Source organism: Limulus polyphemus, unplaced genomic scaffold (genome assembly GCF_000517525.1).
Source record: "Limulus polyphemus unplaced genomic scaffold, Limulus_polyphemus-2.1.2 Scaffold2130, whole genome shotgun sequence".
NCBI lineage: Eukaryota > Metazoa > Arthropoda > Merostomata > Xiphosura > Limulidae > Limulus > Limulus polyphemus.
Window position 1 is genome coordinate 167,555 of NW_013667740.1, and position 15,253 is coordinate 182,807.

Below are 15,253 nucleotides of genomic sequence, written 5' to 3' on the forward strand. Positions count from 1 at the left end.
ACCCGCGACCCTCCAGATTGCGAGGCGAGTGCCTTAACCACCTGGCCACTGCCGGGCCCCGTCGTTGTTACAATACAGCAGTGAAACACACTATAGAAATAATCCGTTAAGGCTAATCACTCACATGCTGGCTAACTTCATATTTTCTTTAATTAACTAATTTTTTTCTTATCTTAACTTGACTTGCTTTCACTTGGTCACCTATATATATATATATGCATGTGAAACTTTCAAGTGATAATTTTTTTTTTGTTGACATATTTAAATGTGCACTAGTTTTACAAACCACGAAACACTGTGATGTAACAATACTCACTTAAGGCATCAAGAAAAATACAGAAGGTTGGAGTAAGGCGACGTCAATTAACAACAATTGAACTACACACACACACAATGTACGACTTTTACCAAATTATGTAACGAAAATTATCATAACTATCACTTTTAAAATAATTAGATTTTAACACTCTTGTTGTGAAAACTAAATAATCATTAAATATTAAATCAGTAAATGAAATAAGTAATTACTCTTACACTAAACAGTTTTATATGTCCAACAATGTTCAAACAGGGTTTGAAACCAGAATATTTACATGTAAAGCATGTCTGAACATCTCATGGGCAGTTGCTAATCCATGATGATGGTTTCCAAATAGGCAGACTGCCTGAAAAACGTTGAAAGTGGATAACGTTTTGGCACCCTTGCATTTGTCTTTATTAGATTCAACACAAAATACACACTTGACACGTTGAAAGTAAATGCAGGAGTGCTAAAACTTTGTTCATGTTCAATGTTTTCCAAGCAGCCTGTAAGTTATCTACATTCTTTTTTATTTTTGGAGAGATTACAAACACTCAAAAAAATGGTTTTTGCTACAGACATTTACCTCTTTTTCAAAAATATTTTTACTCTGACTTAAAATGTGTTGGTTGAAAACAAATCACAGACATCCTTAAAATGGTAAATTAAACCATTTAATAAAACAAATATTGAAAGACGATAAGAAGTTAATATAATTATCTCACCTAACTCAAAACCTCAATAAAATAAAATTGAACATTTACAAATATTTATGTCCCTAGTGTCTATATTTCTTGTAGAAATATATATATATATCCTCTTTTTACACAAACATAAAGGAAATATTTATGGTTCACTCAGGAAGAATTTTACATGGGGACATTGCACAGCCAATTATATATTTTTAGAGAGTGTGGAAGGCAAAGCTAAGATGGGTAATGATGCACTAGTAAACTGAGGCTACAACATGGTCTACACTTTACAAGCTTGTTTACCAGTACTTACAATGTGTTTTATTATTCAAAGTTATCTTTATTATCACAGATTCATTACTTATAATATGTTTTACTTTAAGAAGCTATAATTTTATTCTTGAATAATACACGTAATATATATATATATCATTGTTTTTACACATACAGCTGTGGCATGGTGTACGTTGATCCAAAGGACCTAGGCTGGCGACCCTCTGTTAAAAGTTGGGCTTCTAGATTACCACCTGAAATAAATAATGAAGTGAAGGATCAACTCCTAAATCTATTTGATAAGTATGTAGATGATGGGCTTACATTTGTTCAGAAGAATTGTGTTCAAGCAATGCCACAGGTATTTTCTTTTCACCTAAGTATGAACTGTAGAAAACTAATTATATCCATTTGGATTAAGGTTATTTTGAATTAATATACCATGGTTATTCAGATAAAAAAATCGATGCAAAAAAGTCTTCTTTTATGCAGAAATATTTTGACATTGCAAACTAATACCATAGAAACTTATGTTTATTGATAAATGGCTTACATGTATAACATTCATATGTAACAAAATTCTATCAGTTATGTTATTCTAAACTGTCAGATATAATCAGAAGGACCTATGCTGCAAACCAAACACACAAATGATGGATTTAAAGAGAATACTTTTCTTAATATATACCTTACTAATTAGATATATACATAATTGAACACTTTGTTTTCACTGGAAAAAATTAAGTAATATACCTAAGAAAACATGCCAAAATATTGGAACCTATGCATGTGAAACTTTTAAGTGATAAATTTTGTTTTGTTTTTAACATTTTTAAGTGTGCACTAGTTTTATTTTAAATAAAGTACAATTACTTTATTTCTACGTAGCAGACACTGTCATTTTAATCCTCAAATTATCAATTTGTTTTTGTACTTATCATTACTGGTGGGATTAATGTATTGTAATATACAAATACTACATGTTTCCTTATTCCATGGTATATACTTCATATCTACGAAATATTCTAAGTTTATTTAACCTCTAATTTGGAACATATTAAATCCAGTTGAGTGCATGTGCTTAAGGTGTTACTTTCTAATCTTTACATAGGATAGTTATATTGTACCCTAGTTTATCTTTTGCACAGAGAACTGCTTTGAGACTTTTAATTGAACAGAGATGCTTCTGGAATCTTGCGATCCTTTTCTAGTTGGTCAGTTAGAGAAAGATTGTGAATAATGAATGCAATTTTGGTGGTTTTCAAGCAGATTTCTTTCCTTCTTCAGAGAGAGAAGATTTGGTTTCGTCATGAAAGCCTTGTCTTTGTTTGTTATATTTGGCAGTCTGCTGATCATGTCTGTTTTGTTTTTCTTTGATTCACCCTTCTTATTTAAATATAGTTTCTACCAGGTTAACACAGTTATTAATTTATTTGACTTAATTTCAATTTACAAGCCAATATAGTCTTTTTTTTTATATTATTATTATTATTCCTGTAAACTCCCAGTGGAGCATAGGGCCGCAACAACACCTCGCCAACGGAAGGTGTTGTTGCAGTTACTTGTAGCAGGTTGGTTTTTATGGGGTTGAGTTGCTAGCCCCTTGACCAACCCTCCCCCTTTCTCATCCTGGACTTGGGACCAGGCAAAGGCGGAAGTTGGCATGTTTGGTGTGACGGGGATTCGAACCCGTGACCCTCAGATTACGAGTCGAGCGCCCTAACCACCCGGCCATGCCAGGCCTCAATATAGTCTTACCACTAAATTATCTTCTTTTTATCTTCAGTTCTTTTTTTTTTAGTAATCTACAGTATTTAATTTTTCTTCAATTTCAATGTCTAATCTTGTGTATTTCATTTGTACCATTCCAAATCACTACACTTTTCCTTCTACATACTAGGTTCTTCAATCAAAAATCAGGTAACTATGTGCTATTTGTATCCTTGAACTTTTAATAACATCATAATCATAATGAGTAATTTTATATTTTTACTTGTTACAACACTCAAGGTAAAGTGCTAACCAAAAAAACTGGATGAAATAACTCAAATTTCTGTATAAAATACATAGGGAACCCCAGCAATAATAAATAGAGTTGATTGCAATATTGATGGTATTTTTTGTTTAATATTTTTTCTGTGACTCATATGTTATCTTGGACTCTTTAACAAACAGGTTCATGGACTCACAAGCAATGTGGTACATAAATAATGTAGGCAAATGTGTTTGAAAAGCCAAAAGGCCACTTGGACCTTAGTGGTTTATTCTACAGGGTTAACAGTAATTTACCTTTCCCTCAGGTTGAAATCAGCATGGTGACCACTCTTTGTGCCTTGTTGGAATCACTTCTAACAAAACCAGAAGCTTTAAGTTATGACCAGAGATCATCAACTTTTCGAACAATCCTTAGACAGACTTTTGTCTTCTGTTACATGTGGGCAGTTGGTGGAAACTTAACAGAACCTTCCATGGAGGCATTTCAGCAATTTTTGTACTCCCAGTTTGAAGATGATACTGAGACAAAGGTTATTATGTTTTGATTATAATAAAAAACTTAATAAACAAATTATCATGTTTTACAAATTAACATATATTATGTTATTAATTATCATTGGTAGTATAACTTGAGGTTACAAGTTAATTTTCTACCTGTCCTTGTTTGACTACCTTTTTGCATGTTTTTAATTGCAAGAAAACGTACATATCTATTAAGTCAGTTGAATATACCTTATGTTTGATCCTTAAGGCATCAGTAATTTGTCACCTGCCAAGAACCATATTTGTGATAATAACTTGTTAATTGCTTTTCTAATTACAGGAAAATGTTTTATGTTAGAGAAAAATTCATGATTTTCATTTTTGGATGAAAGATATACTTTTATTAGTTAATTTAATGGCACATCTTGGAGCCAGTTGTATATTCCTGTTTTCTTGTTATTAAGCTACTAATAGAATAGAAATGATGTTTTTATACTACCTGTGAATTATTTTGCAATTCTGATATTTTTTTAATATTATAATTATGCATTTTGTTATGATGTTTCAAAGATTCAACCAATAGTATTTTTCTGATTACTTGTACTTATTAGCAAATTTTATTTTACTTACAAATTATTGGCTTAACTGTTGTATTGATTCACCTTGTAGTTTTAGTCCAGGAAGTTATTATTAAATCTTGGTGAATATTTACTAAGACTTATTATATGTTGTCACATTATTTTCAGTTTAAATATATTGCTTAATGCCTACAATACGTCTGATCTTTACCATTATTTTCACACACTTTTTACAAATTATGTGATAATATCAGGAAATTTTGGATGTTCAAGCAGTTTTACAAATTTCTTAACACATGAAAGCATCACCTAAGAATTAAAAAACTTTCATATTCATAACTTGCTGTTATTCAATTAACCATGGTGAACATCATACTTGTTAATTCTATATTCTGTTAAGAAAAACACCAAAATACAGTTTGAGATTTTATTTTTATAAATGTTTAAAGATACTTAAATTATGATTTAATGCAAGTTAAATTTTTTTGCCTTCAACTTGCAAATTTTAATAAATAGGTCTGAGATTCAGACTCTGAGGATATAATATATAAACCGGTAAAAGAAAAAGAACAAACATATTTAAAAGATTTTTTAATTTATTTATAACTGCTCTAGATAATAAGAATTAACTAAATCTTTGTGAAAATTATACATGTAATGTAGAAGAGCGTAATGCAGTATAAATAGCATTGTTTTGCCACTTATTCCTCTCAAAGCTAAACACCCCTCTATAAACTTTAAGACTTCAAAAATCCTGTATCAGTATTTTTAAAGCCATGTATATACCCATCTTCTATTTTGTATATAATTTTTGATACTTTGTCATGCCTACAAAGTTTGTGTTTCATTCCCCTTTTTATATATCTTTTTTATGCCTCATCTGCAGTCACACCTAGGAATTAGGATAGCAGAAGTTTCCTTTAATTTAGGGTTGCACTGTGGTTTGTGATCCACCCCCACGAGTCATGAAGGAGTTGGAAAGATTAAATACGTTTTTCTTGTAGTATTCTACAGGTTCTGTAATTGATTGCTTTTAATTTATAAAATAGTTTAAGAATAAACAGTATGTATAGAATTATATTATTATTCTAGGTTTTTTTTACTAGAATATCATTTACTCTCTGTTGATTTTTGGTTACCTAACAAATTGAAGATTTTGAGTTGTTCACCTTCAAAAAGGAGTTTGAAAACCTCTGTCTCAGTGGAATGACATAATGATTAATTCCTAGGTTAATTTAAATTTTAGATATTTTTCTTGTGATAAACATACTATATGACCTCTTTGTTCGATCCTGCATATATATATATATATACTCATGTATCTCTGTAAACTACTTGTACCTGAGGATGACAAAATTTTGTCAAACATCGTACATTTATGATAAAAGCTGTCTCAAAACTTGTATATACTATGTTTTTCTAGGCTTCTGAATAAAAAGTTATTTGGTTTTCAGTTGCCATCTGATGAGGAGCTGCAGAGATACTATGTCAATTTCTTGAATCATCGAATGGAGAAGTGGGATAAAGTAGTACCAAAATTTACATATAAAAATGACATCTCCTTCTTTGACATGCTTGTGCCAACAGTAGATACAGTTCGTTTTGGGTACCTCATGGAGCATTTACTGCATGTAAGGCAACCAGTGTTGTTCACTGGTACTACAGGAGTTGGAAAATCAGTTATTGCTCGTAGTACCTTAAACAATATTAGTGAGACAGCTTGCTGCTATGTGCCTGTTTTTATCACTTTTTCAGGTAAGTAAACTATTTCTCTTTATTTCACATACTTAGTGAATGTTATTTGAAACTTATTAAAAGTTCTATCTCTTTATTGTAAGTATTAAATAGTATACAAAAAGTGAGATTAACAGCTTTCTTCTCGTGTTTTTTCATTGTTGGCTAAATCTTCAACTTATTAAAAGTTCTATCTCTTTATTGTAAGTATTAAATAGTATACAAGAGATTAACAGCTTTCTCCTTCTTTATTGTAAGTATTAAATAGTATACAAGAAGTGAGATTAACAGCTTTCTTTTCATTGTTGGCTAAATCTTCAAACTCTGCTTAAGTTCTTGAACTGTAATTAATATTATTTTGTGTGATTATACTTGCTTGACCAAATCAGTTGCTAGGTTTTCAACTTGCTTTTCCTTATAAAGAAATCTTGCCAAGCTGTTTGGTCAAAAAAGTGGGTCCATGTTACAGTAAAAATGTCTGACATGATTGCCAAACCTTTGCATGTCAACTTGGTAATGAAGCACACAGTAATATTACAGTTGAAATATAATTTTATTATAATTCTAAATTAGTTGTATAAATTAATTTTATAATATTGCTACTAAAATAATAAAATATTTATTAAATAAAAATTTGCTCTTCTGTAACTACATTACAGTATGCTTGAACAGGTAAGAGATAAGATAATGCTTATTGGTAATTTTAAATTGCAGAAATAAATAAAAATAATATAGTACATGCTTAAATTTAACAGCTACATTTAACACGAGTTTTTGTCTTGTACATTATAAAAAAAATATTCTTTATCTTCTAGAAGATATATTAATATCTGATTCTGTTCACTAAATCTAAGATTTATCTATTAAATATGTAGAATAATTTCAATAAATTTGAATAAATCATTTCATTTACTTATGCTAGTCTAATCTTTCAGCCCAGACTAGCAGTCAAATAATACAAGAAATGGTGGAGAGTAAGCTGATTAAACGAAGGAAAAATGTTCTCGGGGCTCCTTATGGAAAACATATTATTATTTTCATTGATGACCTCAATATGCCACGATTGGACATTTATGGTTCTCAACCACCAATTGAACTTCTTCGGCAATATCAAGATTGTGGTGGATTTTATGACAGAAAAAAGTTATTTTGGAAAGAAATTCAGGTATTCCTTGTTAGTTTTGTTATTTGGACTCCATACATTTTATAGTTTGTATTTGATGTTACTTTATTAACCTATGTCATTGTCTGTTATGTATTTTCTTTTTCTTTTCTCCCCTTTTTAAATGACAAGGTTTCTTTTAAAGTAATGAATATATTTTGGAAAGTTTTAACTCAAGGGAGAACTTGCTAACATAAAGGATTAAACTTTCCAATTATTACTTGCTATTTTATTCAAAATAAAAGGATTGCCAAAAAGAGGGAATTGAATGAAAATAGCTATTTGCAAGCCACACCTTATTAGTTTTTTTTTATTTTGTTTACCTATATTAAATTTTTTGTCTGTAACAGAAATGTGTTTTATGGTTATTAGCTACAAAAATAAGCTAGTTGTTAGGTTTAACATGTAACAAACTTTGGTTTATTATAGATAAATTGTTAGATATCAGTCATATCAGTTACTTTGTAAACATGCTTATGCAGCTCAAGATTACTAGGCTGGTATTGTCCCAAGTGTTCTTAGTTATTTGTAACATGAAATTTTTATTGCATAAAGTGAGCTTGTTTGTTGGGTACCTTGTAAACTAAAAGAATGGTTGTTTTCCTGTGAGCTACCCTATTTCATGGTCCATTTTTGGAGGTTGAGTATCACATGATTTCGAAGCCAGTGGCACAGCAGTATGTCTGCGGACTTACAACACTAGAATCCGGGTTTCGATACCCGTGGTGGACAGAGCACAGATAGCCCTTTGTGTAGCTTTGTGCTTAATAAACAACAACAACATCAATGGATGGTTATTTAGACAGTTAGAAAATTTGAAAGTTGCCTGAAATAATTGTTTATGCTTACTTCTTTTGATGTTAAAGTGGTTCAGGGAGGACTAACCACACTTGTAAAACAAGAGGTCATATTATTTTCCATGGTATAATGGCTCTGAGTCTTTTCAAGTACAAACTTTGAGCTCATAGCTCTGTCATCTCTTGAACGATTTGAGATATAATTACAGTTTTTGACTTAGAATATCAAACCATTTCTACTGATGTATTTGACCCTGCCCAAGGTCTCATGGATTAATTTACTCTAATCCTGCCTAAAATAATTTCAATTTGAGGGTAAGCTGGTAGAAATCCTGGTGAGTAATAAAATTGAATTGGGTATTCTCATGCTTCATGCTTGGTATTGCAAGCACAAAAAGCTAATAAAAAGGAAAAAATGTAGGGGATTTTAATACTCTTTAACCTTTTAGACCATTCAAATGTGCAATGACCTGTTTAAGCAATATTCTGGCCTTACTTTTAGGTCATAGTTCTGTCATCTCTTGACTGATTTGAGATCTAATTATAGTTTGTACCCAGGAGGTCAAACCCTTGCAATTGATGTATTTGACCATGCACAAGGTCTCATAGATTAATTTACTCTAATCCTACCTAAAATAATTTCAAGTGCTGTCATTATTGAGGATTCCCTCTTGTTTGAAAATGTCAGCATTTTGAAAACTTAATAAATATTTCTGTCAGTTAAGGTAGTAAACCCTTGATGTTTGTCATATTGAGTGTATGTGACAGCTTATGAATTTAAATGTAAAGTTAATTTTTATTAGTTTTTTGTAAGATAGAAAACAAAAACATTTATGTTCCATTTTGTGTCACCTATCCTTCAAGTGACTACTTTTGTGTAATAAAAACTATAAATCATATACATAAATTAATGTTATGAAATAATAATAAATTTAAGTTTTTTTTTACTTAAGCTGTCATTTTTAATTCATACAGTAAATTTTTGATCTTACAGAAAAGTTTTAACATGGCAATTTATATCTGTTGTAACTTTCTTTTTTAAATCATATCAGGATGTAACTCTTGCGGCAGCATGTGCCCCTCCTGTTGGTGGTTGTAACCCTGTAACTCCACGTTTTATACGCCATTTCAGCACTCTTTGTATTCCTGCTTCAAAAGAAGAAAGTTTGAAACACATCTTTTTTACCATTATATCGGGATTTTTGTCAAGCTTTAATGAAGAAGTCCATCGCTTTGCACGTAATATTGTTGATGCTGCAATTGAAATGTATGGTAGAATGAGTACTGATTTTCTTCCAACACCAGCTAAGTCTCACTATGTGTTTAATCTCAGAGATCTATCCAAATTTGTTCAGGTATATATATATATAAAAAAATATATTGTTATTATTTCTAATTTTACATTTAATATACAAAATCAGTGTATTTTGAAAATAAAGTTAGAAAAACACAACCTTTATTCTACAGATAATAAAAAACTTTTTATTTCAACCAACATTTCATCAGGGCTAGTAGAAGCACAAAAACTGTTTAATGTATATTTTAACATCAAACAATTCTTGTATTGCTAGCCCAGTTTTTGTGCTTCTGCTAGCCCTGATGAAGCCACAATAGCAAAACTTTGACTGAAATAAAGTGTTTTTTTATTATTTGGAGAGTAATAGTTCTTTTTTTTTCCTCACTTTAAATGCAACTTATTTTACAATTATCATAACTCAAGAATCCCACATAATCTTCTCTTTTACAGTCTATCAAATTAATACTGAGCCTTACAGCAGAAACTTATGTTGCTAAAGAGCATCTGCTCATGTAATAAGCAGAACTGTGGCTTTGAAGCATGCCCTGTTTCAATTTTTACTTTTCCTGAGAAATTCTAACTTCAGAGAACAGTGTGCTGCCCTTAGAATTTCAGGGTGTTAAATTACAATAAGTTTTATAGATATTTCAATACATTTTAAGGAAAATATCTCTTTATAATAACAAATCTTATGTTGTTCAAACAGTAGTTGAAACAGTATGATATATATGTACATATTATAGCAACCATAGCTTTTCATAGTACAAGAGTTATGACTGGTAATTAATTTTTTCATTTTGCTATATATGTGGCTTTCACATAGTATTTTTTGGTGTAATTATGGTATGTGTGTGTATATATGATATGTGTTTCTATATATACAACTTTTATCTAATACATATTATAAGTAAATACACGCTTGTTAAGTTCTACTGTGTGGCAAAATGATTCAATACAGTCTATATAATTCAGAAAGTAATATATCTATATGTGTGTATGTGTCTGTGTGTTCTTTAAATCTTAAAAATGTATAGCGAGGACTAAAGTAAAACTTATAGCCCAGTTCTTGACTTTTATTTAATATTTTATGTGTTAACTATTGGTGTACTGCTTAATAGGCATTTAATTTGATATTTTAGGGAATATTGCAAATTGATTCTACAGTTATAAAAAGAGGACAACAAGTGTTTAATCTCTTCTGCCATGAATGTCAGCGAACATTTCATGATCGCCTTGTTGATGAAAATGATAAGATGTGCTTCAACACTATTCTAACTGAAATATCATCTAGTCACTTTTCAATACAGCTGGATGCTGCATCCCTTGTAAATGAACCAATAATATTTGGAGATTTTATAAAAGTTGGTGTTCACATGGCTGACAGGTACTATGAACAACTAACTGACATGGAAAGAGTGAAGTTTGTACTAAGTCAGGTACAATTGTCATATAACCATTTTTACTTCTGAATCACCTTTGTTTAGAATGGTTGACCCTTAGTACAACGTTTTGGAATTTTTCATTTAAAGTACAATGAATTTAAGTTATTATTTTTAAAGCTGTACTCACCGCAGAGATCAAGCCCTGAATTTTAGCATTAGAAACTTTTAAGCTTATCACTGAGTCATCAGTGGGCAGTTTTAAGTAAATGCAGTTTTGTATAACAGTTTGTGTAGTATAATGTTAAGCCAGAATATAAGTATTAACTGTGTGTTTGTGTTGAGTTGGAGTTCCTTTCATGGTTAGTAAAATCTGCAAATAGAACAGTTTGTAGCTTCAGTGTTCTGTGTTATCCCAAAAATACAGCTCTAGCTTATAAGCAGATAATTCTGAAATGGTTTGTAGATTAAACATTTAAAAAACAACATAAAGTTAAATAGACATAACCCTAATCTAAAACCTCTTTATTTCACAATATTTAAGATTAAATAATGATATTGTAAACATAGAAATATATATATATAAAGAACTATGGTTTTAATTTTTTATTGTTATTGGTGTTTTGGACATTTTTGTTATCAGTTTCATAGATGCATGTTTTATATAAAATAATTTTTATTTGTATATTGTGGCAGCACATTACATTATTTGTGGTTATTAGATCATCATAACTTTTTTTAACTGATACAATATTTAGTAAAATTTAACCTTATAGAGGGCAAAGTCATGGGTACTTGTAAGGTGGTTCAGATCTATTTTTTCACGTTTTTCTGCTTTCAGTCATAATTTTATTGTGTTTTACTCCATTTATATATTACAGTTGATAAAAAAGTATTATTGATTATAATTCCTGTTACTTGCATTTGATATGAGAATTAACACAGACAGTTCATTGAAGGATTATTTTACATAAATACTTACTTATAAGTTCGAAGAATGTCTTGTATTAACACTTCTTGCTCCTTTTTTTAGTGGTGCGTAAAATTGATAGAATATTATGCAGGAACATTTGCATTTTGGGGAATAATGCCACAGCCACGAGTCATCACATACATTTTTCAATATATTCATTTCGTATTTTGACAAAGGATAGATAAAATTGTGTATTGGCTTTTTGAAAGGTTTTTGATTTTGACACTAGAAGACAAAGTGCATGAAATAAATTTGTAACCAAGTTTTCCTTGAAAACAATACTTTTTAATGGCAGCAATTTTCAGAGTTATTTTGATTTGACTATTATTTATACAGTATCTTGAAGATTACAATTTGTCAGCCTCTAAGGAGATGAAGCTAGTGTTCTTCCTTGATGCAATACAACATGTTTCTCGGATTGCTCGAATTATTCGCCAGGAGAGGGGAAATGCCTTACTGGTGGGTGTAGGTGGCTGTGGAAAGCAGAGTTTAACAAAGTAAGTCATATATAACTGAGAAATATAAAGGAGCATTTTTGAATTTTTGTTTTCACATTGCATAATTGTTGGCAAATTAGTTTGTTTTTTATACATTAAACACTGATAATAAAATATTGCCTATTTAATTTTGTTGATTTGAAAGCTACATAATGTCTTTTAAAAAACTTCATCTTGGGCATTTTTTTATTGAATTTTTTGTTTTGAGATATGTATATTTTTTTGTGGTTGTTGTTGAGCCACAGATTTCATAATAGTACTTTGTTATGCAACTGAGAAAGACCATATGCTGGAGTGAAACTTGATGTCCTGGTGGTGAGTAGGTGTCTAAGTATAAGGCTGGTTTAGTTTGTTTGAATTTATGCACAAAGCTACACAATGGGCTATCTGTGCTCTGCTCTCCACGGGTATTGAAACTCAGTTTCTAGCATTGTAAGTTTGCAGACATACCACTGTGCCACTGGGGGGTGGCTGGTTTAGCAATGACAATTAATGCCTGGTTACAATGTCATGGGCTATGAAAGAGTCTGGAGGTGAAGTTCACCTCCATACATTACAAACCTGAATATGAAGACTAGTTATTGGATTGTTACTTAATATGTTAAATAGGATAAAGAGGTTAATAAGTCATGTAAAATTAAAAAGGATAAAACAAAATTATGTAGTGTATGCTAATGTCTTAAAATTGGTTTTAAAATTATCACTAACTTTCTCCTTATTTTACAAGGTCAATTTCATTATTTATGGCATTTCAAACTGTGTCTTGAGCTTAGGAAATGGTTACAAGCTACTTCAAAAGACGTTTTTGTGAGCTCCATTCATATCACTTGTTAGTATTTTGCAATTTAAAACATCTAAAAATCATTTTTTGTACACTGTGCACAGTGTTTTGACAACAAAATTATCAGATGCAAAATTTGTACGTACCTCATACGGCAAAATGATCTTTGATCCTCAGTTGTATTGGCAACAGAATCTGACAGATCAGAACTTTTGATTAACTTATATGAGCAGGGTGTAACTTTACACTATTAAATGTTCTAGAATCTTTATCATTTAACAGTTTTATCAGTTGTTTGATTATCCATATAGATAGATAGATATGTGTAGTTTTGCCACTAATTTATGAATCTGGTACAGTTATAACTTTGTTTTTATTAATGGAAATCTTTGATAGGAGACTTCGTTTTGAGAAATAATGTCACACAGGTAAATTACCCCCCACATAACAAGGGGTTCAAAGATTTGGTTTGATGGAATGTTAATGTGAAAATAAGAGAAGATGAACACAACTAAGTACTATGTGTTATGCATTTTACAATTACCTTACATGTCTTTGTGTTGAAAAGAGTGAGTTAAATTAAAATACAACTAAAACAAATTTGAAATGAAAACTAACATTAAGGGATAACAATGATCGGTATATAGAATTATTGACTTAAATCACAATGCTTTAACACAAGTTGTTTTTTCTTTTCATGTAGACTGGCTAGCCATATGTGTGGCTACAATTGTTTCCAAATAGAATTGTCTCGAGGTTATGACTATGCTGCTTTCCAGGAAGATTTAAAAAAATTGTATGAAGCAACAGGCATTAAAAATGAAAACACAGTGTTCCTTTTCACTGACACACAGATTGTAAAGGAGGAATTTTTAGAAGATATAATCAACATTCTAAACTCTGGAGAGGTTCCCAACCTTTTCTCTACAGATGAATTTGAAAAAATCATTATTTCTACAAGACCTGCTGCTAAAGAAGCAGGAATATCTGAAGGTGATAAAGACAGTACTTATGACTTTTTCATCTCAAGAGTCAGGAGGAACCTTCACATTGTGCTGTGCATGAGTCCTGTTGGTAGTGCTTTTCACAACCGATGTCGTATGTTCCCATCGCTTTTGAACTGCTGCACAATGAACTGGTTTACTGAATGGCCACCAGAGGCTCTCCTTTCTGTAGCTGTAACTTCTCTGGCCAGTGTAGATTTAGGAACTGATGATGCAGTCAAAAAGAAAATTGCACGAGCATGTGTGATTATACATCAGAGTGTTGGCATTATGGCCACTAGATTCTTCAAAGAGTTAGGTCGCCACTATCATACTACCCCTTCAAACTACCTGGAACTTATTAACTTGTATCTGTCCATGTTGGAGATCAAAAGGAAGCAACTTGTACAGGTAAAGGAAAACCATATATTGACACATTCAAATACACCTTATATTAGAATAAAGAGAAGTATATTTTATATGTTTAAAAAATGATTTAAAACTTATTTTATACCATAGAACTAGTATTATTTGCATGTACAATTCATAATAACTAAAAAAAAAAGATATGTTTGTGGAATGACATTTGTTCCATGACGTTTCAGTTTAAGGTCTTATAGTTAATTGCCCTGATTAAAATGTAATTGGTAAAAATTTAGAATCTATAATGTTGTTTCTTTGCATTCTTGAATATTTTTTTTTTAACAAACTTATGAAAACTTTGTTTTATATTTCTTAGGATCGAGACAGGGTTAAAAATGGCTTAACAAAACTGATAGAAACTAATACACTTGTTGCTAAGTTGGAGATGGAGCTGGCTACTTTAGAACAAAAGTTGAAAGAGAAATCGGCAAACACTGAGGCTCTTACGGCAAAGTTAGCAGTTGACCAGGAAAATGCTGAGGAGGTACAAAAAATGTATTTAGAAAAATAAAATTAAGCTATTTACACTTTATTCATTATTTCTAGAACATCATGTGTATGATAACTGGAAAATTACCAAGTACAGCATAAACTTAAAAATATTTTATTTAAAAAAATCATATCACTTATAAGTTTTTTTTGCCTTTAGAACTCAAACACTTGTTATGATTCCTGTTTTCATTATAAATTGTGCCAAACTTTTAGAATATAAATGTATCCTATTTCTTGCTTATGAAATAGATATTTTTAAACACAATTTTAATTCACTTAATTTTATTTTAAAATTTTACATCAAGATTACCAATCTAAGGACAAAGAAGATAAGTATATATATATATATATATGTCCACAGGTGAATCCTATTGGTGTTTTGTTTTTATATATATATATATATATATATATAT

The 15,253-nt window shown here is 30.5% G+C and overlaps 1 protein-coding gene across 1 annotated transcript in view; it reads left to right on the forward strand.

Moving 5' to 3' along the window:
- The window catches only part of LOC106466035 (dynein heavy chain 6, axonemal-like), a gene marked incomplete at its 3' end in the record, with an annotated part of 122,432 nt that overhangs the window by 83,168 nt on the left and 24,011 nt on the right, over window positions 1-15,253 (forward strand). Inside the window, 9 exon segments of the mRNA XM_022393994.1 lie at window positions 1,444-1,627; window positions 3,567-3,791; window positions 5,777-6,077; window positions 6,992-7,221; window positions 9,068-9,370; window positions 10,452-10,748; window positions 12,001-12,161; window positions 13,646-14,336; window positions 14,665-14,832. Coding sequence (XP_022249702.1) covers window positions 1,444-1,627; window positions 3,567-3,791; window positions 5,777-6,077; window positions 6,992-7,221; window positions 9,068-9,370; window positions 10,452-10,748; window positions 12,001-12,161; window positions 13,646-14,336; window positions 14,665-14,832 — 2,560 coding nt within the window.